This window comes from Schistocerca cancellata, chromosome 7 (genome assembly GCF_023864275.1).
Source record: "Schistocerca cancellata isolate TAMUIC-IGC-003103 chromosome 7, iqSchCanc2.1, whole genome shotgun sequence".
NCBI lineage: Eukaryota > Metazoa > Arthropoda > Insecta > Orthoptera > Acrididae > Schistocerca > Schistocerca cancellata.
In genome coordinates, this window is record NC_064632.1 from 245,271,526 (window position 1) to 245,297,601 (window position 26,076).

At 37.5% G+C, this 26,076-nt stretch overlaps 1 protein-coding gene across 1 annotated transcript in view; it reads left to right on the plus strand.

The window, feature by feature from the left end:
* Positions 1 to 26,076, plus strand: part of LOC126092073 (ATP-binding cassette sub-family F member 1) — a 102,157-nt gene that overhangs the window by 52,577 nt on the left and 23,504 nt on the right. The window contains exons 4-7 of the mRNA XM_049907493.1: positions 4,227 to 4,452; positions 10,731 to 10,963; positions 15,801 to 16,038; positions 22,051 to 22,222. Of these exons, the coding sequence (XP_049763450.1) occupies positions 4,227 to 4,452; positions 10,731 to 10,963; positions 15,801 to 16,038; positions 22,051 to 22,222 (869 nt within the window). The remainder of the gene's footprint in view (positions 1 to 4,226; positions 4,453 to 10,730; positions 10,964 to 15,800; positions 16,039 to 22,050; positions 22,223 to 26,076) is intronic.

Consider the following 26,076-nt stretch of genomic DNA (forward strand, 5'->3'; position numbering starts at 1 on the left):
TAAAGATAACAGAAGTATTCAGCAATGATATAAATATGGCTTTTGGAACAGACAAATGTAAGAAAAATAGCATAGTCAAGGGAAAACACACTAAACAAGATTACATACTGAATAACAACAGTGACTCCATAGAAGCGATGGAAAAAACAGATGCCTATAAATATCTAGGATACAGACAAAAAATAGGAATAGATAATACAAATATTAAAGAAGAACTAAAAGAAAAATATAGACAAAGACTAAAAAAAATACTGAAAACAGAATTGACAGCAAGAAACAAGACAAAAGCTATAAATACTTATGCTATACCAATATTGACCTACTCATTTGGAGTAGTGAAATGGAGTAACACAGACCTAGAAGCACTCAATACGCTTACACGTTCACAATGCCACAAATATAGAATACATCACATACATTCAGCAGCAGAAAGATTCACATTAAGCAGAAAGGAAGGAGGAAGGGGATTCATCGACATAAAAAACCTACATTATGGACAGGTAGACAATTTAAGAAAATTCTTTCTAGAACGAGCAGAAACTAGCAAAATACACAAAGCAATCACTCATATAAATACATCGGCTACACCATTGCAATTTCATAACCACTTCTACAACCCTTTAGATCACATAACATAAACAGATACGAAGAAAGTAAATTGGAAAAAGAAAACACTAGATGGCAAGCACCCGTATCATCTAACACAGCCACACATCGACCAAGACGCATCCAACACATGGCTAAGAAAAGGCAATATATACAGTGAGACGGAAGGTTTCATGATTGCAATACAGGATCAAACAAACACCAGATATTACAGCAAGCATATAATTAAAGATCCCAATACCACAACAGATAAATGCAGACTTTGCAAACAACAAATAGAAACAGTAGACCACATCACAAGTGGATGTACAATACTAGCAAATACAGAATACCCCAGAAGACACAACAATGTAGCAAAAATAATACATCAACAACTTGCCATAAAACATAAACTAATAAAACAACATGTTCCCACATACAAGTATGCACCACAAAATGTACTGGAGAATGATGAATACAAATTATACTGGAACAGAACCATTATAACAGATAAAACAACACCACATAACAAACCTGACATCATACTTACCAATAAAAAGAAGAAATTAACACAACTAATCAAAATATCCATACCCAATACAACAAATATACAAAAGAAAATAGGAGAAAAAATTGAAAAATACATCCAACTGTCTGAGGAAGTCAAGGACATGTGGCATCAACTACAGGAGTCATACCACACAATATCCACCAGTACATCAATGCAATACAGCTACATCCAAACGTATATATACAACTACAGAAATCCGTAATTATTGATACGTGTTCAATAACCCGAAAGTTCCTAAATACAATGTAACATATACCATACAGTTAAAAGGAAGTCACGCTTGATGAAGGTCCGCGTCACTTGCCATTTTTAACCAGACCTAAGGTCTGAGAAAAATAGAAATAATAATAATAATAATAATAATAATAGTTTCAATCTGTTAAGTTATGGTTCTGACATTAAAACTTAGTGCACAGGAATGTGTCAAAAGTTTCCACAGTTATAAACGTAGTTGTTTCTCAGAATTTAGCATCATTGCCATTCATAACATAATTTTCGTGGACAAGTTAAGCATAACTATTAACAACATAGTTGAGTATCACATGGAGGAGATGGCTGCATTGTTCTGGCACTGCATCTCTACTGGACTCTCCAATATCGTGTATTTACTAAATTTATTGCTAGACATTTACTGTATTGCAGAAATATATGGAAAACAAAAGTGCACTTAGTTCCACACAGAAACATTTACTATTGTATGTCGAAAGTTCCCAAGCAGGTAATTGCACCTTAGTTTGCTTTGATGACATGATTCCATTCACTAAAGTTCGTTTTCAGGCTACAAATTGCCAAAAGCAAAGCCACACCTTACATGTGGTGATATACTGATCTGGAGTGTATCCATAGTCTAGCTTAGTTAAAAAGTCACACTTTGATTGCAAGATCATGAAGCACTAGCAAACATCTCAGCTGATCCTAAAAAGCAATAGAAAAGTATCTTCCAAAGAACCAGAACTGGAGGAAACGTAGATCTAATCTCATTTGATAGCAGACTGAAAATATAAATCTTGTATTGGCAGTGTAGATCATGTTTCTTACATCAACAATGCATATTGTCAATTGTCATATTTTTGCAATGCACTCATGGGAAAATACATTAACTTGTGTATAAAATTCATTTAGTTTTAGAATTTTGAGTACAAAATTAAAATGAATCATTTACTAAAAACTTTGTTCCAGTTTTCCTTCCTTCCTTTCTATCAGGAGAAGTTGTGCCCAGTGAACCACATTACTTTGTGACAGATTTTGAATTGATTGAACCCACACTCTGTATTTCTTCTTGAGAGCTAAAATATTGAACCAGAGTCCTCAGTTAAATCACTGAACGATATAACTATAAATTAAAATGGTATAGAACTATAGAGGCCCATGTTAATTAACAATGGCACTGAAGTGAGAGTAACAAAACTACTGGCTTTGTCATACAAAATGCTAATAAAAATGGTAATTCTTGCTTCACAATCGTTTGCCCTCCCTGGGAATTATACTTGGTGCTGCTTAGTAGACCATGATAATTTCTCAACTTTCATTGCCCTGTGCTCATAATCAGTTATCAATCTTAGTCAAATGATTTTTCTTCATTTACATAGGTGCACAAGGTAAATGAGCTGAATACATATTTTCAGACAATAATTGTTCTAATATTATGGAGGTGAGAGGGGTAGCAAAGCCACAGTTAAAGAAATGAGTTTGGGCTCAAGGTTACTACTGGATGGCGATCATTATAGCATGTCCTCATGCATCCTGCCGCCATCTGTTCCTTAGCGAAGTTTCCCATTTGTCCTTTTGTGGCTGTGAGTGAGTGTGAAAGTGCAACATCAAGTATAAAGATACTGCTAGCTCTTCCTGACCCGTCAAATTGTGGAATCTCGAGTTCTAACCAATTTTTTAATGTGTACTACCCAACCACAGCATTACTGCATGTTTAACTGTCCTGTAAACTGTGGGAATCTGAATAGTTTCACAAGGAAGTTGTCTGGTCATTAGAATGAAAGAGGGGGGGAGGTGGGTGTGAGGCCTCTTCTACCACATTACGTGCTTTCAAAAGGGTTGCCGTTAGCTGGTCACTGCGGTTCACACCAGCCTTGTTTTTATTATAATTCGAAATACAATAGGTTTTTGTCATCTCTCTTATTTATAATGTGGTTCTGAAATTAACGTTGGATTTAGTCATTTTGTCCTTTTTCAAAAGTAGTACATTCCTAGCAGTTCTCCATTTCACGAACAAAAAAATGGTCTTCTCTGCCATATGAAAGTGCTTTTTTTTCTACAGCTTTTGGGCAGTTAGTGCTTTTCTGTTTTTCAGTACTGTACTGTAAGGCCATCTTGAAAATAAATCAGTGTGTGTAGCAGAGAACAATCAATGTCTCTGCACTGTGTGTGACCATGTGAGATGTGGTGCTTTGTAACAAAGGGAAAGTGAACACCACAAAGCAAGTAACATATACTGTTGTCTGTATTTCTTTCTCAGCAATATGAGTGACAGTTGCTGCCATCTTGGTCTTTTTCATGGTAAAACAAGCATCATAGAGCATCTTTATACATATGACAGATAAATGTATCACATTTACAGAGCTTAGATATGGTCGACGTAGTCCTACATAACTCCTCTTCTTGGGGTGTAATCTGTGACATAGGAGCTCTACATTTATCTCCAAAGTGTTAAACTTTTGAGATGTGTGCACTCTTATTGTTTGTCTTGCTCCACATTGAATATTGATAGATCAGAGATCAGAATTTTGCAGTGTAAGATATTGACTGCTGACAAGTTCTTCTAATAAGATAGTACTTACAGATGTAATTTTTAGAAATTATACAAATTTTCTTGCAAATATACTTCATAGTGTTTATAATGACAGGTTTTCTTATAAAAACCTTAAAATCTAGTCTTTAAAATATGGATTGTTTGCTCCCTGAAATGTATGTGTTTACAGTAGCATCACTTTGAATTTATTGAACTTTGTTTTAACCAATTTTTTGGTTACTTGTGTGAAGTTCCTTACTCAAACAGGGGTACGAATCCTGCAATGTTATACGTTCTGATTTGTAGTTTTGTCTTTATCTCTCATAGGCATGGTAAAACGACTTTGTTGAGGCATATAGCATCACGGGCCTTTGCAATTCCACCAGGCATTGACATATTATGTTGTGAGCAAGAAGTAGTGGCCGATGACACAAGTGCAGTAGAGACAGTATTAAAGGCAGATGTAAAACGCACAGAGTTGCTAGCTGAATGCAAAGACCTTGAAGCTCGTCAGGAACAAGGTGATATGTCTGTGCAGGACAGACTCAAAGAGGTAAGTGTGATATGTCAGATTATTCATGTTAAACTTTATGGTAAGTTCTATTAAAATTTGACTGAAAATGTCAGAATTTTTATGCAGTTTCACTGTATCTGTTGTATATTGTACTGCCCTCCTTGTGTCGTGTGTCTGAAATTGTGATGTGTGCACTCTGTAGTGCAGTGGTAGCGTCACCACGTACCATGCAAGGGGAACCAGGTTCGATTCCTGACAGGGGACTGGCTGGTTTGTGCCTTTCATCATCATTTTCATCATAGACACGCAAGTCGTCGAAGTGGCGTCAACTAAAAAGACTTGCAATACGGTGGCCAAACACCGAAGGGGATATCCAAGCCAATTAATACCACATGATCATTTCATTTTCATTTCTAAGGAGTGTGTTAAAAAATAACAGGAATTTGTGTCATTAGTCACATTAAACTATCCCCATTGACATACACCAGAGCTTTTTCCCCACCCCAAAAGCATTTCTGTAAGTCAATCTTTGGGATAGCTTTTATCTCTTTCAGCTGTTGTTGTTGTTGTTGTTGTTGTTGTTGTTGTGGTCTTCAGTCCTGAGACTGGTATGATGCAGCTCTCCATGCTACTCTATCCTGTGCAAGCTTCTTCATCTCCCAGCCCAGTATCTACTGCAACCTACATCATTCTGAATCTGCTTCGTGTATTCATCTCTTGGTCTCCCTCTACGATTTTTACTCTCCGCACTGCCCTCCAATACTAAATTTGTGATCCCTTGATGCCTCAGAACATGTCCTACCAACCAATCCCTTCTTCTAGTCAAGTTGTGCCACAAACTTCTCTTCTCCCCAATCCTATTCAACACCTCCTCATTAGTTATGTGATCTACCCATCTAATCTTCAGCATTCTTCTGTAGCACCACATTTCGAAAGCTTCTATTCTCTTCTTGTCTAAACTATTTATTGTCCATGTTTCACTTCCATACATGACTACACTCCATACAAATACTTTCAGAAATGACTTCCTGACATTTAACTCTATACTCGATGTTAACAAATTTCTCTTCTTCAGAAACGCTTTCCTTGCCATTGTCAATCTACATTTTGTATCCTCTCTACTGTGATCATAATCAGTTATTTTGCTCCCCAGATAGCAAAACTCCTTTACTACTTTAAGTGTCTCATTTCCTAATCTAATTCCCTCAGCATTACCCGACTTAATTCAACTACATTCCATTATCCTTGTTTTGCTTTTGTTGATTTTCATCTTATATCCTCCCTTCAAGACACTATCCATTCCGTTCAACTGCTCTTCCAAGTCCTTTGCTGTCTCTGACAGAATTACAATGTCATCTGCGAACCTCAAAGTTTTTAATTCTTCTCCATATATTTTAATACCTACTCTGAATTTTTCTTTTGTTTCCTTCACTGCATGGTCAATATACAGATTGAATAACATCGGGGAGAGGCTACAACCCTGGCTCACTCCCTTCCCAACCACTGCTTCCCTTTCATGCCCCTCGTCTCTTATAACTGCCATCTGGTTTCTGTACAAATTGTAAATAGCCTTTTGCTCCCTTTATTTTGCCCCTGCCACCTTCAAAATTTGAAAGAGAGTATTCCAGTCAACATTGTCAAAAGTTTTCTCTAAGTCTACAAATGCTAGAAACGTAGGTTTTCCTTTCCTTAATCTAGCTTCTAAGATAAGCCGTAAGGTCAGTATTGCCTCACATGTTCCAATATTTCTACGGAATCCAAACTGACCTTCCCCAGGGTTGGCTTCTACTAGTTTTTCCATTCGTGTAAAGAATTCGCGTTAGTATTTTGCAGCCGTGACTTATTAAACTGATAGTTCGATAATTTTCACATCTTTCAACACCTGCTTTCTTTGGGATTGGAATTATTATATTCTTCTTGAAGTCTGAGACTATTTCACCTGTCTCATACATCTTACTCACCAGATGGTAGAGTTTTGTCAGGATTGGCTCTCCCAAGGCTGTCAGTAGTTCTAATGGAATGTTGTCTACTCCCGTGGCCTTGTTTCAAGTGTTGTTAATCTCATCCACGTTTATAAAATGGTGACCTGTAAGGTTTCTTTATTAATGGGAACAATGACATTGCTTAGGACCTAGTTTAGTGTAATAGGACAGATAAAAGGATCTACTCACAAATCGACAACAGGAGAACAAACACACAAATAATTCAGCCAGGGGCTGTTCCTGGGCAGAAGAGTTGAAGGGGAAAGAAGAGGGGTGAAGGAAAAGTACTAGAGGTGTAGTAAAAGGGGTAGATTTTGTAATAGTCACCTAGAACTGCACGTCGGGAGACTTACCAGATATTCCTCTCATCCCATCTGGTAAGTCACCCCTGTCCTGCAGTTCTGGGTGACATTTTCAAAATGTACCCCTTTTCCTAAACCTATCCCGTCCTTTTCCTTTGCCCCTCTTCCTTCCCCTACAACCCTTTCAGCAGAAGAAGGAGCCATTGGCTCTGAAAGTTTGCATAACTATAACCTTAACCTTCTTTTGTCTGTGTGTGTGTGTGTGTGTGTGTTGTGTGTGTGTGTGTGTGTGTGTGTGTGTGTGTGTTCTCCTACCGCCACTTGTGGGTAGATATTTTATCTATCCAGTTACATTATATTGTCAAAAATAGGTTACATTTGTTATTGTAGGGCCAGGTTTGATGAATATGGAGGCTAGGGCATCAGTACATGTGAGATGGTGCAGGGAAAATACCCGCAACTGAAATGCATTTGAATAACATTTGTTATTAATTTCCTTCAGAGCTTTTTGTCATGGAACCAAGGTTTAAATGGAATAGTATTCTATGTTGAATCGTACAGTTACCCATTATAATGACCAACTGAGAAGGAATCCAAATTAAAGAAGAAAAGATTCCCTTATCATTGTTTTATGTCACCTTACGGTAAGGAGGAGCCTGCAGCATTGTGTAATATTTTTCATTTTTGGATATTGAAATGGTTGACCAAAAAAGTGATGTGAATAGCCAGCAATTGCTATATTGAAAGTTAGATCCACTGTTGGAGCATCCAGTCTACCCATAAATGCTTTTAAGCATGATTCCTCAATCTGTTTGAAAGTATTTCCTACAGATGAAAATTTGGTTCTTATTTTCTTGACACACTACCATACCTCATATACACTGAAGAGCCAAAGAAAATGGTACACCTGCCAAATATCATGTAGGGCCCCCGTGAGCATGCAGAAGTGCTGCAGCACGATGTGGCATGGACTCGACTAATGTCTGAACTAGTGCTGGAGGGAACTGACACCATGAATTCTGCAGGGCTGTCCATAAATCTGTAATAGTATGAGGGGTTGGAGATCTCTTCTGAACAGCACGTTGCAAGGCATCCCAGAGATGCTCAACAACGTCCATGTCTGGGGAGTTTATTGGCCAGCGGAAGTATTTAAACCCAGAAGAGTGTTCCTGGAGCTGCTCTGTAGCAGTTCTGGACTTTTATGGTGTCTCATTGTCCTGCAGGAATTGCCCAAATCTGTCAGAATGCACAGTGGATATGAATGGATGAAGGTGATCAGACAGGATGCTAATGATCCTTTTGTTGTTTTATGAATCTTTTAAATTTGTGTCAGAGTTTTGCAAAGTTTAAGGTAATTATCCAGAGGATTTTTGCTGTATATATGGAATACAAGTCATCTTCTGACAATTAATTTAGAACTGTCTGAATTCCACTAGCAACAAGGAAGCCTCTTTTATTGAAGTGTACTGATTTTTAAAAAATTGAATGGACCACTGCATCCAGTATTGCAGTTCTGATATTGTCATTCAAATTTCTCACATTTTTCGAATCATCGTGTTTGAAGGTGTTTTGAAGTTAGGTTGTCTTGCATATTTCCCATTGAGTTTTCTTAATATTCTGTAATAGTACCCAATCTGCCAAGTGGCTTTCAGGGTCAAAATATGGTGGCACCGCACCTCAGTGCAGTACGCAGTGGAGCAGCAGTCAACTCAGACACTAGTACTGGCCAAATAGGCTGCTTCTGCCCCAGAATGACATGTACGGGAACTGTGGGTTCTGCCAGTACAACAGGGAGTTTGGAGTCAGGAAAGCTCAGTTGCTATTGACATTCTTCATTCAGCATGACTTCCACACAAAAGGTCTATGTCTGTACCGTGGCAGTGCATGTGGTCATAGAGACAGTGGCATGCTTCCTCTGCAGCAGCTTCACCTAGCTGAAATCATTGCTTAGTGACGTTGAAATTGTTCGGCTCCACATTGGACAATCGGCTGGCATGGAGACTGTCACAGCATCAACAGAAGTCAGAAGTCTAGGAACAAGTGCTACTTGTAGCTCAACAAGGAGAATTTCTAGTCACATATGCCACCTGTGTTGTGACAGGAGTACACCTCCTGTAACTTAGGTGGTAAGAAGCACAGCACTGTGCCTTGGCACATGGGTACCCAGCCTACTGCTACAGCAGGCTGCTGCATTGCAGAAAATTAACACCAACAGTGTTTCAGCACCTAGTGGCACGATTTAGCAGGTGGCTCACCTGCCTATGTGTCATCTGGTTGTGAAGTATCATCCAGGCTGTGGCTAAGCCATAACTCTGCAATATCCTTTCTTCCGGAAGTGCTAGTCTTGCAAGGTTCGCAGGAGAGTTTCTGTGAAGTTTGGAAGGTAGAAGATGAAGTACTGGTGGAAGTAAAGCTGTGAGGACGGGTCATGAGTGGTGCTAGGGTAGCTCTGTTGGTAGAGCACTTGCCCATGAAAGGTAAAGATCCTCAGTTTGAGTTTCAGTCCATCACACAGTTTTAATCTGCTGGGAAGTTTCATATCCGTGCACACTCTACTGCAGAGTGAAAATTCATTCTGTTCTGCGGGTAGCTTGATATTTATTAACCTCATTCTCAATGTTCTTGTCATAGTTAAAACTAAAACTACTATCACACTGTATATTTTTGTAAATGGAGTAAAAGTCCTAAAATTTTCTCATTCATTATTATTATTTTTGATCTGACCCCTTTGAAAGCTATTATTTGTCTTATTTGCATATATAGTTAAGTTGTAGTATATTGCATTTGGCTCAGTCTGTATACTGCCCTTTGCAGTCAGAGAATCAAAAGTTAATCTTTTTGTTCATTCTTTTCACATTAATTACTTTTATAGGTGATATTGCTTTTAAGATTTATTTTTCTGAAATGTCTGTGAAAACATCATGATTTATTACTTGCATGATAGGATATATGGAGTCTTGCTTCTGGATGTTGATAGTGGTGATTCAATTAATAAATTTATAGTTTCTGGATCTCCAGTTTCAATTTTTATTCTGTTATGACAAAGTTTCAGATTATTTAGGATTTGATCTTTCTTTTCTAGAAAACTGGAATGAATCAGTTAACTATGGCCATAGGATGAAGGCAACAAGTATTATCTATCACTCTTTCAATAATCACTGAATAAGGCTCAGTGTAATTCTCTCTATACAGCTCTGATTAGATGGAGTTTCAGAATGCTACATTTTTATCAAGTCCATCTCATTGCCACTAACCTCAAAACAGTTCAAATTATTAGAGGTGGTTAAAGCACAACTGTGGTTAGATTCTGAGGACATGCACTTACCTGGTATCTCACTTTTACTTACTGCTTGTTATTTTCGTAAAGGTACAATTTCTTGTGCTTTTGTGTTGACGTCCTCTTTGTGTAAAGCCTGGGCAACAGTTGCCAATATAGTGAGGTTTTTGACAAAGCAAGTTGCCCCTCCTCCATACTTGACATTAGCCATAGCTGAAAATTCCATAGCTGAAAATTCCCTACAATCTTTTAAAGTTAGAAATACAAGCTATTAACTATTTAGTAACTTGAAAATACCACTTGCACATGAAGTTTATTAGTTGCTAATGAGAGATTAAAGTGGGAGTTATTTCACTATCACCATGCAGTGTGCACGAGGCATAATGCGATCTCTCTCCAGACCTTCGAAGAAAAACTTAGGTGTTTAACAGTTCTTTGCAACCAATAGGAATGGTAAGTGTGCTGACATTGAGCAATCATGGAAGATTGATGCAGTTTATCTCTTTGATTTCAGAGGTGATTTGTTGTATTTATGAGGAAAATTATGGTAACTGCTTCTGAAATGAGGTGTGTGTGTGTGTGTGTGTGTGTGTGTGTGTGTGTGTGTGTGTGTGTGGCGGTACCGTAGTTTTTGGACCAAGTGTATATAATATGCTGTCGTACTTATCTGTTATGAAGAAAATAACTTTTCACTATCAGTTAATACAGTAAGATTACTTGTGTGTAAACAAAAATTTTTTTAAATGTGAATTACAGGTGTACGAAGAGCTGAAGGCAATAGGTGCAGATTCAGCAGAACCAAGAGCTAGACGTATTCTGGCTGGTTTGGGTTTCTCAAGAGAAATGCAGGACCGTGCTACAAAGAATTTTTCAGGAGGTTGGCGAATGAGAGTCTCTCTTGCACGTGCTCTCTTTATTGAGCCTACCCTTCTGTTGTTGGATGAACCAACGAATCACCTTGATTTGAATGCTGTGATTTGGCTTGATAAGTGAGTTATAAGAATTTTTTTGCTGAACTGGTATCAAAGTGGCACTGTAATTAATGTAACATAGTTCCTTACAGTGTACAAGGTACAGTAAAATCTCTACTGATTGGGAACACAAGATTTAATAGATTTTTTAAAACTTTTATCCATTCTGGATTTGGGACACTGAACTGTCTTGTTAAAGGTTTCAGGAATTACTGCAATCAATCACTGTTTTTTCTTCAATTTTTATTTATTCATGACTGGTTTCGAATCGCCTGGTGATTGACCATCAGATGATACAATTTAGTTTGGAGTATTGTGGGAGTCGTGCATCTGTGAAAATACAGAGACAAAAAGGTGAGCACTTTATGTGGGAAGAATAATAAGATTGTAATATTAATTTGATGGTATTACTCACTGTTTTTATTCTTGTGGCAGTCACTGCACTGGAAAACATAATGAATGCTTACCAGTGTCGTTAAATATCAAGTGAAACAGGCACTTTTCCACCGATGGCGACTCCCACATACCGTACTTCACAAAATATAAACAAACCACATAGTGTGGCTGTTGTTTTCTCCAAAGAGTTTTGTGGAGGCAGAAATTTTCTTTGCTCATTTTTCATTTTGTGTGGCATTCGTAATAAAATATATATATTACATTACTTTCTTTATAAAATTATTATTATTTACATTGCAAAATTTTCTTATGCTATTTACAAAATCTACACCAAAGTGTTTAAGATAATATTTCAGGTTGTGAAGTTATGTTTGGCAAGTTTCTCATTGCTCAGTAAACAGGATAGTATACTCATGGAGAGGCTGGGGGTAGGGGGGGGGGAGGATTGGAGGGGGGAAAGAAAGAGAGAGAGAGAGAGAGAGAGAGAGAGAGTGTAATGTATTACAAATGCCACACAAAACTAAACATGAGCAAAGAAAATCTCTGCCACCACAAAACTCTTTGGAGACAACAACAGCCACTCTCTTTGGTTTGTTTATATTTTGTAAAGTATGTGGGAGTTGCCATCGGTGGAAAAGTGCCTGTTTCACTTGATATTTAACGATACTGGTAAGCACACATTATGTTTTCCAGTGCAGTGCCTGCCACAAGAATAAAAACAGTGAGTAATACCATCAAATTAATATTACAGTCTTAATATTCTTCTCACATACAGCGCTCACTTTTTCATCTCTATATTTGCCACAGATGCACGACCCCCTTTTTTAAGTTTAAGCCCAACTGTTTTCCAAATTTTTTAAGACCTTGAATAAAATTGTCATTTTTCATATGAATCTTCCTTCTTGCAACAATTGTTGAAGATTTAGAAACAAAAATATTTCCATGGAACCAAAGCCAGAAGATACAGTGGATGCAGAAGCACATTGATTGTGGCCACAAATTACATGAATGTTGCTTCATAGATGTGAGCGAGTGTGTTATCATGATAAAAGAAAACTTTTTTTCTGAACTAAATGTTCATATTTACACACATCATCCTCCTCCAGTTTGTTCATTAGTGGATTGTAATATTGTCTGACAAAGGCTTTGTCTCCCTGGAGATAGTCTATGAGCACTACTTAGTGAAAATCTGAGAAAATGCTTTCTTTGCTCAACTTTTCCCTTTGATCACTATTGTTTTGACTGCTCCTTTTTCTGCGGAAACTAGTGATGAACGTATGTTTCATCTATTAGTGTGAGGATAGAGCTGGCTGAAACCCGAAGTAGGAAGCTCTGAAATATTTAGTGAGGCATGGAACGTATATCGAAAAAGCCAGAGTGGACACTACGGGAGGCGAAGTGTTTATTGCTGTTGACATAAATATTGTGTCGGTAGAGAGTGAAATTGTGTCTGACTGAAGTTATCTGGTGCATGTGACAAGTCTAGGTGAATTTAATTATCAGATGTTTTTACCAGTTGCAGTATTCCGCTGTGACAGTTTTAGGTAGTTATAGTAAATAGCCAACAATCAAATGCCCTACCAGTTGTAAGAGGCGTGCCACAAGGCTCAGTGATTGGACCTTTTCTCTTCCTGGTATACATGATGACTTGCCTACTTTCATGCTTCACAAGTCAATAATATATGCTGACGACACAACCCTGTTTACCTCAGATAACAAATTGGAGGAAGTGAAGAAACAAACAAAAGTAATGCTTGAAAAGTCTGCCATATGGCTCCACAGTAACAAGCTAATACTCAACAGTAGCAAGACTGAAACTATGTATTTCTTCTTGCACAATCCACAGGAAAAATTAAATGAGTCTGACTCTGTAAGACTTCTAGGAATCCACCTGGACCCGAAATTAACATGGAACACCCACATGGAACTGTTATGTACCAGACTATCTAGAGTACTCTTTTTGTTAAGGAAACTAAAAGCATTAGTTAGCAGAAAACAACTTTTATCTTCTTATTATGCCTTCTTTGAATCTCACTTACAGTACGGAATAAAATTATGGGGCAACTCATCTGGTAATCAGACAGTGTTCATGTGGCAGAAGAAAGCAATTAGAGCAGTTACAGGTATTAAAAGCCAAGAATCATGTCGAAAGCACTTTAAGGAACTTAACATCTTAACATTACCTTCTCTGTATATAAAAACGTGTCTTCTTTCAAAAAAAAAAAAAAAAAAAAAAACCTTACCTTCCGGAACAGATGTACATTCACATGATACCAGATATAAAAACAATCTCGATGTAGACTTTACTAGGCTGCCTAAGGTCCAAAGTAGCTTTAAGCAAACAGGATTAAAATTATATAACAAGTTACCACCATCACTGAAAGACCTACAAGGTGATGCCTTCAAGAAGCAGCTGCACAAATTGTTAGCTGATAAGTGTATCTATGATGTAAAGGAATTGGAATGTAGTAGAGAGTAACTATGATGTTAAGGAATTATAATGTAGAGAATAACTCTTTTTCCTCATGTAATGTAATCTGAATGTACATAGTTTCCCAATTTTAGATTCACTATCAAATGTAATGTCAAAACTGTCTATTTCAACAAATGTTGGCTAATGACAAGTAATAAATAAATAAATAAAATCATTGAATGAAAGTTACAGCTCTGTAGTGTGGAAATATCCAGATCATACGGTACTAGTTGGAGATAACTTTACCATACCAAGAATGACTGGGACATCTGTAGCTACACTGCAGGTGGTACAGACAGGCATCCTTGTGAAGTGCCTTTTAAAAACAGTGTTTTCTGAAAACATTCTTGAGCAGTTAGTTCAACAGCCCACATGCAATGGAAATATTTTAGACCCAGCAGCTACAAACTGGTCTGACCTTACCGATGGGATTAGTGCTCATGATGTCATCATAGCAATGATGGTTACTAAAATAATAAATCCATCCATAAGGATAAGAGAGTATTTTCTGCTAGAAAGATCAGATAAGCAGTTGTTAGCATCCCACTTACAAAGAGGGGTCCCCAGCAGTGGGATCCACTTTTTGTAGTCATCTATACAGGTTAAGGTCCCAGGTATCACACCCTGCAGCCATTCATCCTGTTGAGCCCTCATTTGTGAGTAATTGATGAAAAAAATTATAATTTCATGGGATGCTCAGTGGCTTTAAAAAATTATTGTAGTGGAGGTTGATTGCACCACCCAATGTCTAGGGTAAGGGCCTCTCATATAGAAGGTTGTCGGTTTGAAATCCTCTAGGTGTGTTAAAATTTTTTATTTTTAAATCGTTATTGAAATGACTGATTATTATGTTTAACCAATAAATTTGTTTAAATGTATTTTTTTACATTTCTCTTCCTTAGTCACATCACCTTAATGAGTGTATTAACTCTTTCTGCTGCTGTCATTTTTTCTTCCTGTCATTCTTGTCCTACTTGGAATCTTTGTGCATGTGAATTTAATTCTTTTTGTTTGTCTATAATAATAATTAAAACATTTAAATCTGCCAATGTATTGGTTAAAAAAAGACAAAATAATCTGTTTAAATTGACTGTACAATGGTATCAAAAAATTTGTTTTGTTAGAAGCTATAAATTTTTTGGATGGTAATTGTCATACAAACATTTAAAACAAGTCTCTGTAGCTCCATCCTTGTACAGTTGGTAGTGGGACCTCGGCTGTTCAGTATAAATGATGAATCAAAACACCTTCAGCCGTCTAAATTTCCAGCTGTTATTTTATTTGAGCATCCAGTTTCAGCACTACCTTTCACTGTCTTGGGGCCTCTGACCAGTGTATAGAAATAATCCCACCTCTGCTCAAGTCAGCAAGTGTAGATATCTCAGACCCCTGGATTGGGGCACCTTTTCTGAGGGCAACAAGGAGATACAAAGATTAGCCTGAAAGATCATGCCTGAGGTGGCAGAAGTTTGAAGAGAATGAGTTGAAACCCTACTCAAGAAGTTTAGAGAACCAGTATGAAGAATCTAGGAGTATCCTACAGCCCCTGGTATATCACTCCAGTAGGGACTCCAAAGGCAGTGAAACACATTACAACACCCACAGAGGCATTTACATAGTTGTTCTTCCCACACACCCTATGTAAATGGAATGGGAATAAATCCTAAAGTGATACTGAGTGGAAGTGCCCTCTGCCACACACTTCAGTGGTTTACAGAGTATGGATATATGTGTAGATGATATTGTCAAAAAATATGTAGTGGTCTCATTGAAGGGACTGCAAGTGTGTGTTTTAATTAAAATTCTGTGCATTTTAAATATTGTATTACACTTACACATTTTGAATGCGTACATAACTGGATGCTGGTGAACTCTGTTGAGCATCCAAACTTACTTACTTACCATCACTGCCACCACCACCACCACCCCCACTAGCATTTTCTAATTAAATTATAATGAAGTAATTTTGTTTTTTGATGTCTGCAGCTATTTGCAAGGATGGAAGAAGACCTTGTTGATAGTGTCCCACGACCAGAGCTTTTTGGACAATGTCTGTAATGAGATAATCCATCTAGATCAGCAGAAGCTGTATTATTACAAGGGTAATTACAGTATGTTCAAAAAAATGTATTCTCAGAAGCTGAAGGAGAGGATAAAGGAATATGAGAAACAAGAAAAGAGATTGAAGGAGATGAAATCTCATGGTCAGTCCAAGAAGGCCGCTGTAAGTATCAATTGCTGTTAGTTTGGATTTATTTGTATTTCTACTTTCTCTTTTTCCTTTGAGAAAGCTTTGTGATTTAATTGTTGTACAGATGTTTACAAAAAATAGCTATCTATAATTTTTCTTTCGTAAGCATACACAAATATATTCTTCTATCTGTCTCCTCTTTTAACATGACACAGGTCTTAGTGCCATCACATGTTACTTACTCTCTGTGTGTGGGCTTTTCGAGGCCCCTATTCTTCAGTTTCTATCCTTTGTCATTTTTGCTCAGTTTCCCACGAGTCAAAGAAAACTGTGTCCTTTAGAGCTCCATGCTGACTGTTACTCTTACTTACTGCCATCAATGGGCTAGTGACCTATGGTGGAGGAGTGGTTATACCTTCACTGTATGTCAACAACTTTGCGTTTATGTAATTGCTGTTGGTTTTGGGGAGGAGGGGGGGGGGGAGGTCATGATCTTCAGACCCCTAGCTAGGTACAGCAGAACATATCATTATGCATTAACAAAATTATACTAAGCCACTACAAAGTACATGTGTGCCTGTGACTATTACAGTATTAAAACTGTAAATGGCAACAGCTCCAGATAGTACCTGACTAGAAAGTGTGTAATAGCTGATGAAAACCAAATAGCTTACAGAAGAAGTGTATTACTCAGTGGTAGTACTATGTACATATAAATGAGAAGGTGTATATAGATTTATACCATAAGATTTAAAAGTCTTCTGGGCTAAAATAACCATATGAGAAGGGCATATTCCTCATGTTGTAAAAATAAAACAGATAAAATGCTGTGGTGCTTAATGTATTGTCTGCATGAGGTGGGACATAAACTTGTAATCACATTTAAGGATTTGCTGAAAAACATGATGCCAAGTAAAGATAGTGACAAAGACTATGATTCATTATTAAGTGATCATCTCATGTGTAATATGTGCTCCAAAAAGGTTGTAATAAGTATTTTATAACCTACGCAGAATGCAAGTATTAGGTATCATGCTAATTGCACAAAAATAGATCTCAAATTCATAAACAATGGAGCTCAGTGGCAGTGCCCTACATCTATCAAACATTTAGAAGAACTCCCTGACACTGTTGGAAAAGGAAGTAGATACAGTAAAAGAAGATTTAGTGGAAATACATTCTGAACATGAATACCTATTTAACAAACACAAAATAGTAACAGGAAAACTATCTGCTGAGTGCTTAATTGTAAGCAATCTCGAAGTTCTTTTGGTGCCAAAGGAAGAAGATATCAATGCACTAAAAGAAGAATTGGTTGCAAAATATTCCAAATATGAAGACTGCGTGAAAAAATTCAAAGAACTAAAGAAAAAACTAACAACAGAAGATGATCAACACGCAACCGGTGCACTGTGTTCTAGTGACTCATGCGTGACTGACGATGCCAATAATAGCAAACTTGTTTCTCTGGATACAGATTCTAGTGCTTCAAATAAGAACTCAAACAAGAATAATGTGCATAACACCAGCAACAAAAGGCCAAGGCAAGCACGTTGTCACAAAAGCAGCGCAGACACTGACTGCAGTATTAATAACGACCACAGCAGCAATTCAAACAAAAATCTATGAGGTAATAAATGCAATATGCTATTTTTGGTGCACAGTCATGACAGGAAATTAACTAGTGTATTAAATGACATAAACAGCGACATCACAGCTACTGGAATCATGAAACCAGGGGCAAAAAAAGGGGTGCTGTCCTAGAAAATATTAGCCAAAAGAAAATAATGTTACAAGACACTGACCGTGCTGTTTGTTTAAGTGGCTTGAACAGTTAGCATGTAATTAAGCAGACACACGTTGTACAGGTATAAAGATGTTCTTGGAACATAAGAAATCAAAACATTCAGTTGTTGTTAAAACACCCCAAAGATACAATTTAACTAAAGTTCATGTGTTGACAGAGACATACATAAAACACCCAAATTGTACAGATTTGTTCACAGTATAATAATTGTGATGTGTTAGATATAGGCAATATTGATCAATCTTTGCAGACCAGACACGGGCTATATTAAATTACAAAGGGAAACTTTTTCTGTGCGAACAGGTTGACAGAGTAACCGAGAAAATGTTCAGAACAAATAAAAGAATGAGTTCAACAAATCATACAGTCAAAGAGAATCCAGCCTTTCTTCCAGATAATATTGTAGAAGTTTAGTTCCAGAGTCATCAGAGTTCAAATACTTCATGTAAAAAACAGTTTCCTAATCACTTAGAGAGAAAACAAAACAAATGCAAATTACTTACCCTCATACAGGTCAACATTTGCAATATTGGAAATAAATTATTAGAGGCTGAACATTTTTGTAAGATGAAAAATGTGATGTATTGTGTCTGAGAACATTGGCTTACAGAAAATCAAGTAGATGTTTCCATATGTAATGAGTACATTCTGGCAGCTATAATGTGCAGAAATGGGAGAAAAAATGGAGGATTGCAATATTTATCAGACAACACGTAAAATTTTCTAAAATAGATGTAAGTTCCTCTGAATTAAATGGAGAATTTAGTTCCATAAGACTGGCCAAGTAGAATACAATAATTGTCAATCTGTATAGATCTCCAGATGGTGATGTTAATTTATTTATTGAGAAATTTGAACAAGTGATGAGAAAAATTTTAAAATTTTAAACAAATGTTGCAGTCTGTGGTGCTTTCAAAGTAGAGTTCTCTGGCTCAGATGACCCACAACTCAAAAACAAATTTAAATCTAATCAGATCAATAAATTTATGTTGTACTAACAATAGCCCAACACATGGGAATGCCTGTTTGGACACTATTATAGTTAATTTCTCAACAGACCTCTATGCTATGAGCATAGCAGATGAATTTTTTGCAAATAATGATCTACTACTCCTCACATACCGCACTGTACACCGTCAGATAAAGATTATGTGACTGCAAATAAGAAGCCAAGCATGACAAGGGTTAGCGGTCAGAAAGAGGAATATATAAAGTTATTCACAGACTGCCTTAGAAATGCAAACAGGGACTTTGTTTATGAGTAAGATTCAGATAATTCAACTGTTGAAACTCTTTCTTTAAGACATATATTGATTTATAATACTCCTGCTCACCACAGAAAAGAAACAGTTCTAAACAAAATAGAAAAGGTAAAAAGCTTAAATGGCACACTGATGACCTTGCTGGTATCAGGGAAAAATGCTTTCACTGTAAAACATATGTAATAGTAATTGAAAATGTGAGACAGATCTGTGTGACATTTACCTGAAATGTAAAAAGCATCATAAAGCCAAACTTAAACTTGCCACTAAAGTTGGATATGAAAATTACATGGAAGGAGCTTCAAACAAATGTTGGGCTGCCTGGGATATGCACTTCTACCCAAATGAAAGATGTTCTGCTTGAACCAGAAGATCTCAGTAAATACTTTAGTACTATGGTAAATGAATCAAGATCTAAAATTAACCAGTCACACATTAGTAATTGATGTTCTTACTGATCAGCTTTGTAGAGGACATGAATTCCATTGGGCTCTCATCACACTCATAGTTACACTAAATGCTGTTTCAAAATTTTCTAACTTGAGAAGTGTGGATGCTACTCACTATCTAACTACACAATAGAAAGGACAATAACTTTATTTGCAAACCATTTGCTTTTATTGTGAACAAATGCCTAAAATTCAGAGTTTTCCCTGATTAGCTCAAAATTTCAAAAGTTATACCTACATACAAAAAGAGGGAAAAGCATCTCCCCAAGAACTATAGGCCAGTGTCTATTGTTACAATCTTTTCCAAAATATTTGAAGCTATTTTTCACATACAGTTTAGTAACTACTCTGAAAAACAGTGTCCTTTGTAGTAAAAAGCATTGTTTTTGACAAGGAAGAAATACCACTTCTGCAGTCTTTGAAGTTATTAATCAGACATTAACTGCATTTGAAAATAAGAATATAATCTCTGTTGAGCTATGCGATTGGAGTAAGGTGTTTGATGTATCCCCTATGGCGTCTTATTAGTCAAACTACAATATTATGGAATAAATAATATTCACTATCATAACAGGAGGCAATTAGTGTCAGTTTGGAATTCACATATGGTGTGTCTCAAGGCTCTGTCCTTGGACCATTCCTCTTCATTGTTGCATTTAAAGATTTGCCACAATATCTTGGGTTTCACTCAGTTATCTGCTATGCAGACGATACAACTTTAACGACTACAGATAAAGATATGTTGAAATTAAGCCAGAAATTACAGGACATTCTCTCCTTAACACTAAACAGGTTCTCATCTAATAAACTACTTGCAATCCAGAGAAGACTCAGCACCTGCAGGTGGGACCAGCTAATGACATAGAAGCAAGATGTGTAAAACTGCTTGGAACACTCATTATTTTCAGAATAAACTTGCAGCCCCATATTAATAAGAAGATATAAAGGATGTCCTATCTTGTATGGATATTATGTGATCTAGTGAGATTTTTTCTGTCTCTCATATCTTATGGGCTGTTGTTATGGGGTCACTCGCATCAGTGATGTATTACTGATTCACTAAAAGTTGCTATGAATACTGCATAAGGTGTGTTCAATGGAACACTGCCGCTCTTTATTTGTTAAGACCAAAATAATGACAGTGATAAATCTTTATATTAGTGAGTCATTGATATAGGTGAAAACAACATAGCAGAGTTTGACACCAGATAGTACATACTCTGTCATGACACTAGAAACAAGAAGTATATTGACAGTCCTAGGCATAGGCTGACAAAAATAGGCAAATCTCATGAAGTGAACTGTTGGAAATTTCTTAATAAATTGCCACATTCTGCAGTCAATACACCTTTCTGTAACTTTAACAGTAAAATGGATAAATTGTTAATAAACAAACCATTCTACAGTTAAGAGAATTCTTGAATAGTGGTGTTTTAGGTAGTTTTATGATTATAATTACAACACTGTACAACAGACTAATATAGGATAAATTATTTGTATATGTAGTGTGAACAATAATTTATATAGTGATTGCTATTGTATATGCCATGGCTGTTGGAAAAGATGGTCATCAGTGTAAGATACTCCTTGATTGTCATGGTGCCTTGCATGAGCTCTACTGGACCCATGGATGCCCATGCAAAAGTTCCCCAGAGCATATTGTAGCCACTGCCAGCTCGTCTTGGTGGAGGCCTATCATTTGGGGTGTTCAATGCCCTGTGTGTTCACACACACACACACACACACACACACACACACACACACACTTGTACTCTGCCCAGCATTAAAGTTGGAATTTAATTCTGCCACTGTTCACTGCCTATCCTGTTTTACCAGTCTGTCCAGCCTACAATGTCAGACATCTGTAATGAGGGGCGGCCACCCAACCCCACGAAGTGTGGACGTGGTTTCACCTTGGTTTCGCCATGTGTCAAAGACATTCACTACAGCACTCCTCAAACAGCCGTCAGGTCGTGCAGTTTCGGAAATTATCATGCCGAGACTCTGGGCCATCTTAACCTGACCTCGGTCAGGGGAACTTGCCCTTCAATATATCCTCTCTTCCCATTACCCACCACGCCTCAACCTCCCCTAATTTCAAGTTGCCGCCACTCATACCTCACCTGTCATTCAACAACATCTTTGCCTCTGCACTTCCACCTCGACTGACATCTGTGCCCAGACTCTTTGCCTTTACATATGACTGCTTGTGTCTGTATATGTGCGGATGGATGTGTGTGTGTGTGTGTGTGTGTGTGTGTGTGTGTGTGTGTGTGTGTGTGTGTGTGTGTTTGTTAGTGTCTCTATCAACATACCAATGCTTTCATTTGGTAAGTTACATTATCTTTGTTTTTAGATCTGTTTGTAATTACTTAGAGAAGGATACGGTGGTACAAAAAAGCGAAAATTTCTGTATTAAATATAAAAGTTTATTAAATCCAAAGGATGACTGTGTAAACTACCAGACAACTATTCTTCTCATTGTCAAATATAAGTTACTTACACATGAATGTTTTGTTACTCTCAGGAAAAGAAGCAGAAGGAAGTACTAACTCGAAAACAAGAGAAAAACCGTTCAAAGATTCAGAAGGAGGATGAACAGGGACCAACAGAACTATTACAAAGGCCACGTGATTACATTGTGAAATTCTCTTTTCCTGATCCACCACCTTTGCAACCGCCAATTCTTGGCTTGCACAGTGAGTATGAAATGAAAATAAAATTGACAGGCATTTTATAATCTGTAGCATCATATCATCTTGTACAGAGCCTTGCACATAACTCTCGCCTCTGACTGTCATCATTTGGCCATACTGTACACATGATCCTATAGTGAAATTGGTATCTCAGCACTTGTACTTTTATTTCTCCAAAGCACTGTGTGTGTGTATTTGAACTTGTATTTCTCCAAAGTATTGTTTGTGTTTTTGTGTGTGTGTGTGTGTGTGTGTGTGTGTGTGTGTGTGTGTGTGTGTGTGTCACAAAGTAAAAACAACAGGAGACATTTGAGGTATAAAGCAAGATTACCAGCAAATGGTGTTTCAGCAGAAAGGAATTAAGTTGGCTGCAAGGTAATACAAAGGGCCCTGCAAAATTATTACAGAACATCTTCAGAGAAAGACTTTATCCCAAAATGTGAAAATTGCTGTAACTGGTCTACTGAAAAGAAGACAGGAAAAATTAGTCTCATCTCTGTAATGTACAAAATGCTTGCTGAACTATCATCAACTGTATAGCAAATACAGTGGGTTTTAATCAGAGTGCTAGTCTGGATTTAGATGTGCACACTGTTCAGTGGACCACTTGCAAGTCTTGAACAAAATTACTGCAAGGAACCTGACTACTTGTTTAAATGTCTGTTGACATCTCAACACCTCTCCTAGTCAGTGAGTTGTTAACTTCGCCCCTCAGCTGCGTACTAACAGTCCTTCAGAACCAAGGCATTGATTCAACACTTATTAGTACAATGTATACCCTGATTAAAATTAAATTGTAATTGATGTTTCAAGGAGTCAAATGGTGGGGGGAAGGGAGAGTCATTCTATCTCAAGTGATCAAGGGCCTCCCACTCCATGAGCTTCAATTTTTCTGTATTTTAGTGTGTGTGCACCTATCCTAGAAATGAACCTGTGCAAAATTTTAAATAACAGCTTAAGTATTGGAGAAACAGTGGCCTTCTGTTTGGATGAGTTTCCAACGAATGTGTGTGAAATGAACAAAACCCAATATTGGAAGCTCATTATTACAAGATGAAAGCAACTAGGAAACTCTTACTTTCAGGTCTTGAATAACTTTTGACTGTGAATAAAAAAATACAGTGTGTGTGTGTGTGTGTGTGTGTGTGTGTGTGTGTGTGTGGTGGTGGTGGTGGTGGGAGGCAAAATGCAATTTCGGTGTTCAGTAACTATCAGTTATGAATATTATTAAATGGTTGTCCTTAGATTTATAACCTATTTATGTGTGAAAATGACAAATTTCTCAATATTTCATAAAAATCTGTGATTTAGTGTTATTTCGCTGAAACCTTTTAATTTCCGATTATTTTTTGTGCTAGCATTCTTGTGAAATTTTCCTGTCCCTATATATGGCTCAAGGAAGTTATTTCCCGAGTTCAGCAGGATAAGAAGACAAAGGCACAACCCAATGGAAGGTGGATGATGCATATTGCCAAAAAATATATACTTGAAAATGTCTAGAGGTTGTATTTACTCAGCAGTGGATTTCAAGCAGCTGGTTGTGGTGTGGGTGAGGATTATGATGTGATTTAAATTTTTTGGAGCTTTCTACTTCAGGTTTCAGCCAGCTCTTTGTCTCAAGAATGATTTGAGCACAAGATGTTTCCTGGAGGGCAATAGATTTGGGTACTTTGTTATGGGTGCTTTGATCATTTACTGATAAAATTTTGACATTCAAAGTGTCTGCACTCTGAACACATTCTGGTCTCACACTCTGTGAGTCATCTGGTGAATGTCCATCACAGAATCTCAGCCTACTGCCTAGTCTAAGAAACCCTCATGTTCTCTCCACAAGTACTCTATCTGGGTTTCTGCTTCCTTTGTGTAGTGCACCTCTGACCTCTCAGGTGGAGTCCTACAATTCCCCAGCAGATAACGCAGGTCCAGAAATCTGTGAAGAAGACCATCACAGAGTGACAAAGTCTTTGATTTGATCTTCGTTGTCATCATTTTCATGAAACTTATTCTTTGGCTTGAGAATCAGATAAAACTGTCAATATACATCCAATTATGAAGTCTACTACTTAGTACATCGTGTAGACACTACAGGACAATCGAGCATCGCAGAGCAACAAAATCATGCTTTGTGCCCATATGGAAATGAATATCCAAGGAAACGGCGAGGCAGCCTTTTGTGAATGTTGATATAAACAATGTAGGCCTACAGATATAGATAAAACTGGTTCACCATAAGATCAACAGATGTCAGAAGCTTACACACATGCTACAATTTCAAAATCACTGATAGTGTGCTTTAGGCCCTTACGATTCTCAGCATCTCAATTGATGGAAGGAAGAAACATGAAAACACACCATTGAGTTGAAACACTTTGCAGCTGATAGGCACATAAACACACTTTTAGTTAAGCAACAAAAACACATTCAAGGCAACATTGTCTCTATGCTGCAGAGTGAGTGGGGTGAGGGGTTATCTGATGGAATGTGTAGGTGAAAGAAACAAGGAGAGGAGCAGGGTAGTTGATGTGGCTGGGAGGAGTATTGATGGGTGACCGTTGAAAGGGAGAGGCAGCAAGGGAACGGGATAAATATGTGAACCAGGAAGCCCACCATGGCAAAGACATGTGTGTGGCACAAATCAAAATGGAGCACCCCTTTTTTTTTTGGGGGGGGGGGGGATATATAATAAATGGAGAGGGGAACAGCAGAGAACCTTTTAACAATAAATAAGAGCAATAACCATGGCATCAAGCAGTTTTTATCACGGTTGGTTTTGAATGGATCACGACCACTTAAAAACTGGTCTTTCTGCATTTAGTCTCCTTTATTCTCAAATGTTCAACAGACCATAACACTCCTCCATTTCAGATTCAGAAGGATTACTGTTGTTAAAAGACTTGAAAATAGATGTGAAATTCCAGTGGTTCCAGCGAAGGTGATTTTTACAGTTTTGGGACTAAACAGCACGGTTATTGTTACAGTGTATTAGAATAAGGTCTAATTAGTTAATCCAACTGCCTGACTGTGGTGTACATCCTTCGTCACTCTAACAACCAAAAATGATATTAAGTTCCCTTTGTGTTGGACACTGCCTTCTAACTAGAATCACTGCTTTTGATATGTAAATGAATGGAATTCAGAGTAAGAAATCTGCTGAAGAATGTGGATACCTAATAAGAGGTCTGTTCAGAAAATTCTGGAACACCCATCATTTCCTGCCAATGGTGTGTTAGAGTGAAATGCTGCTGGCATCTCTGCACGCACCTGTGTTTAATGTGCAACTGCCAGAAGTTTCATTGCTTTATGTTTGTTAGCTATTGTTCACTGCTGTATTGAGTAGAATGTTGCCACACAGTTGTGAATTTTGAGATGGCAGAATCAGAGGAGCAATGTGTCTGCATTAAATTTTGCACGAAACTCAAGAAAGCCTTTACAGAGACACACCAAACGATGCAGGAAGCCTACAGTGATAAGTTCTTAAGCCTCACTCAGTGTTACGAATTGTTCACAGGGTTTAAAAATGGGCTGACAGAAGTTAAAGGCAACCCTTGTTCAGGATGCCCTTCGACATCTATTGACGATTCTCATGTCAGGAACATCAATGAAATTGTGCATGCCAATTGAAGACTGACTGCCAGAGAGATTGCAGAAGAAGATAACATTTCAGTTGAATCTTGTGAAATCATGACACAGAGTCTTGGAACACATCATGATGCTGGCCCAATTCATCCCATGGCTCATGATTCAAGACCAGAAAGACCTTTGCCTCACAATCTGTGAAGAACTGTTGGAATGCACAAATGAGAATGAGATGTTCCTTAAGAGAATCTTAACTGGTGATGAGATGTGGGTCTATGGTT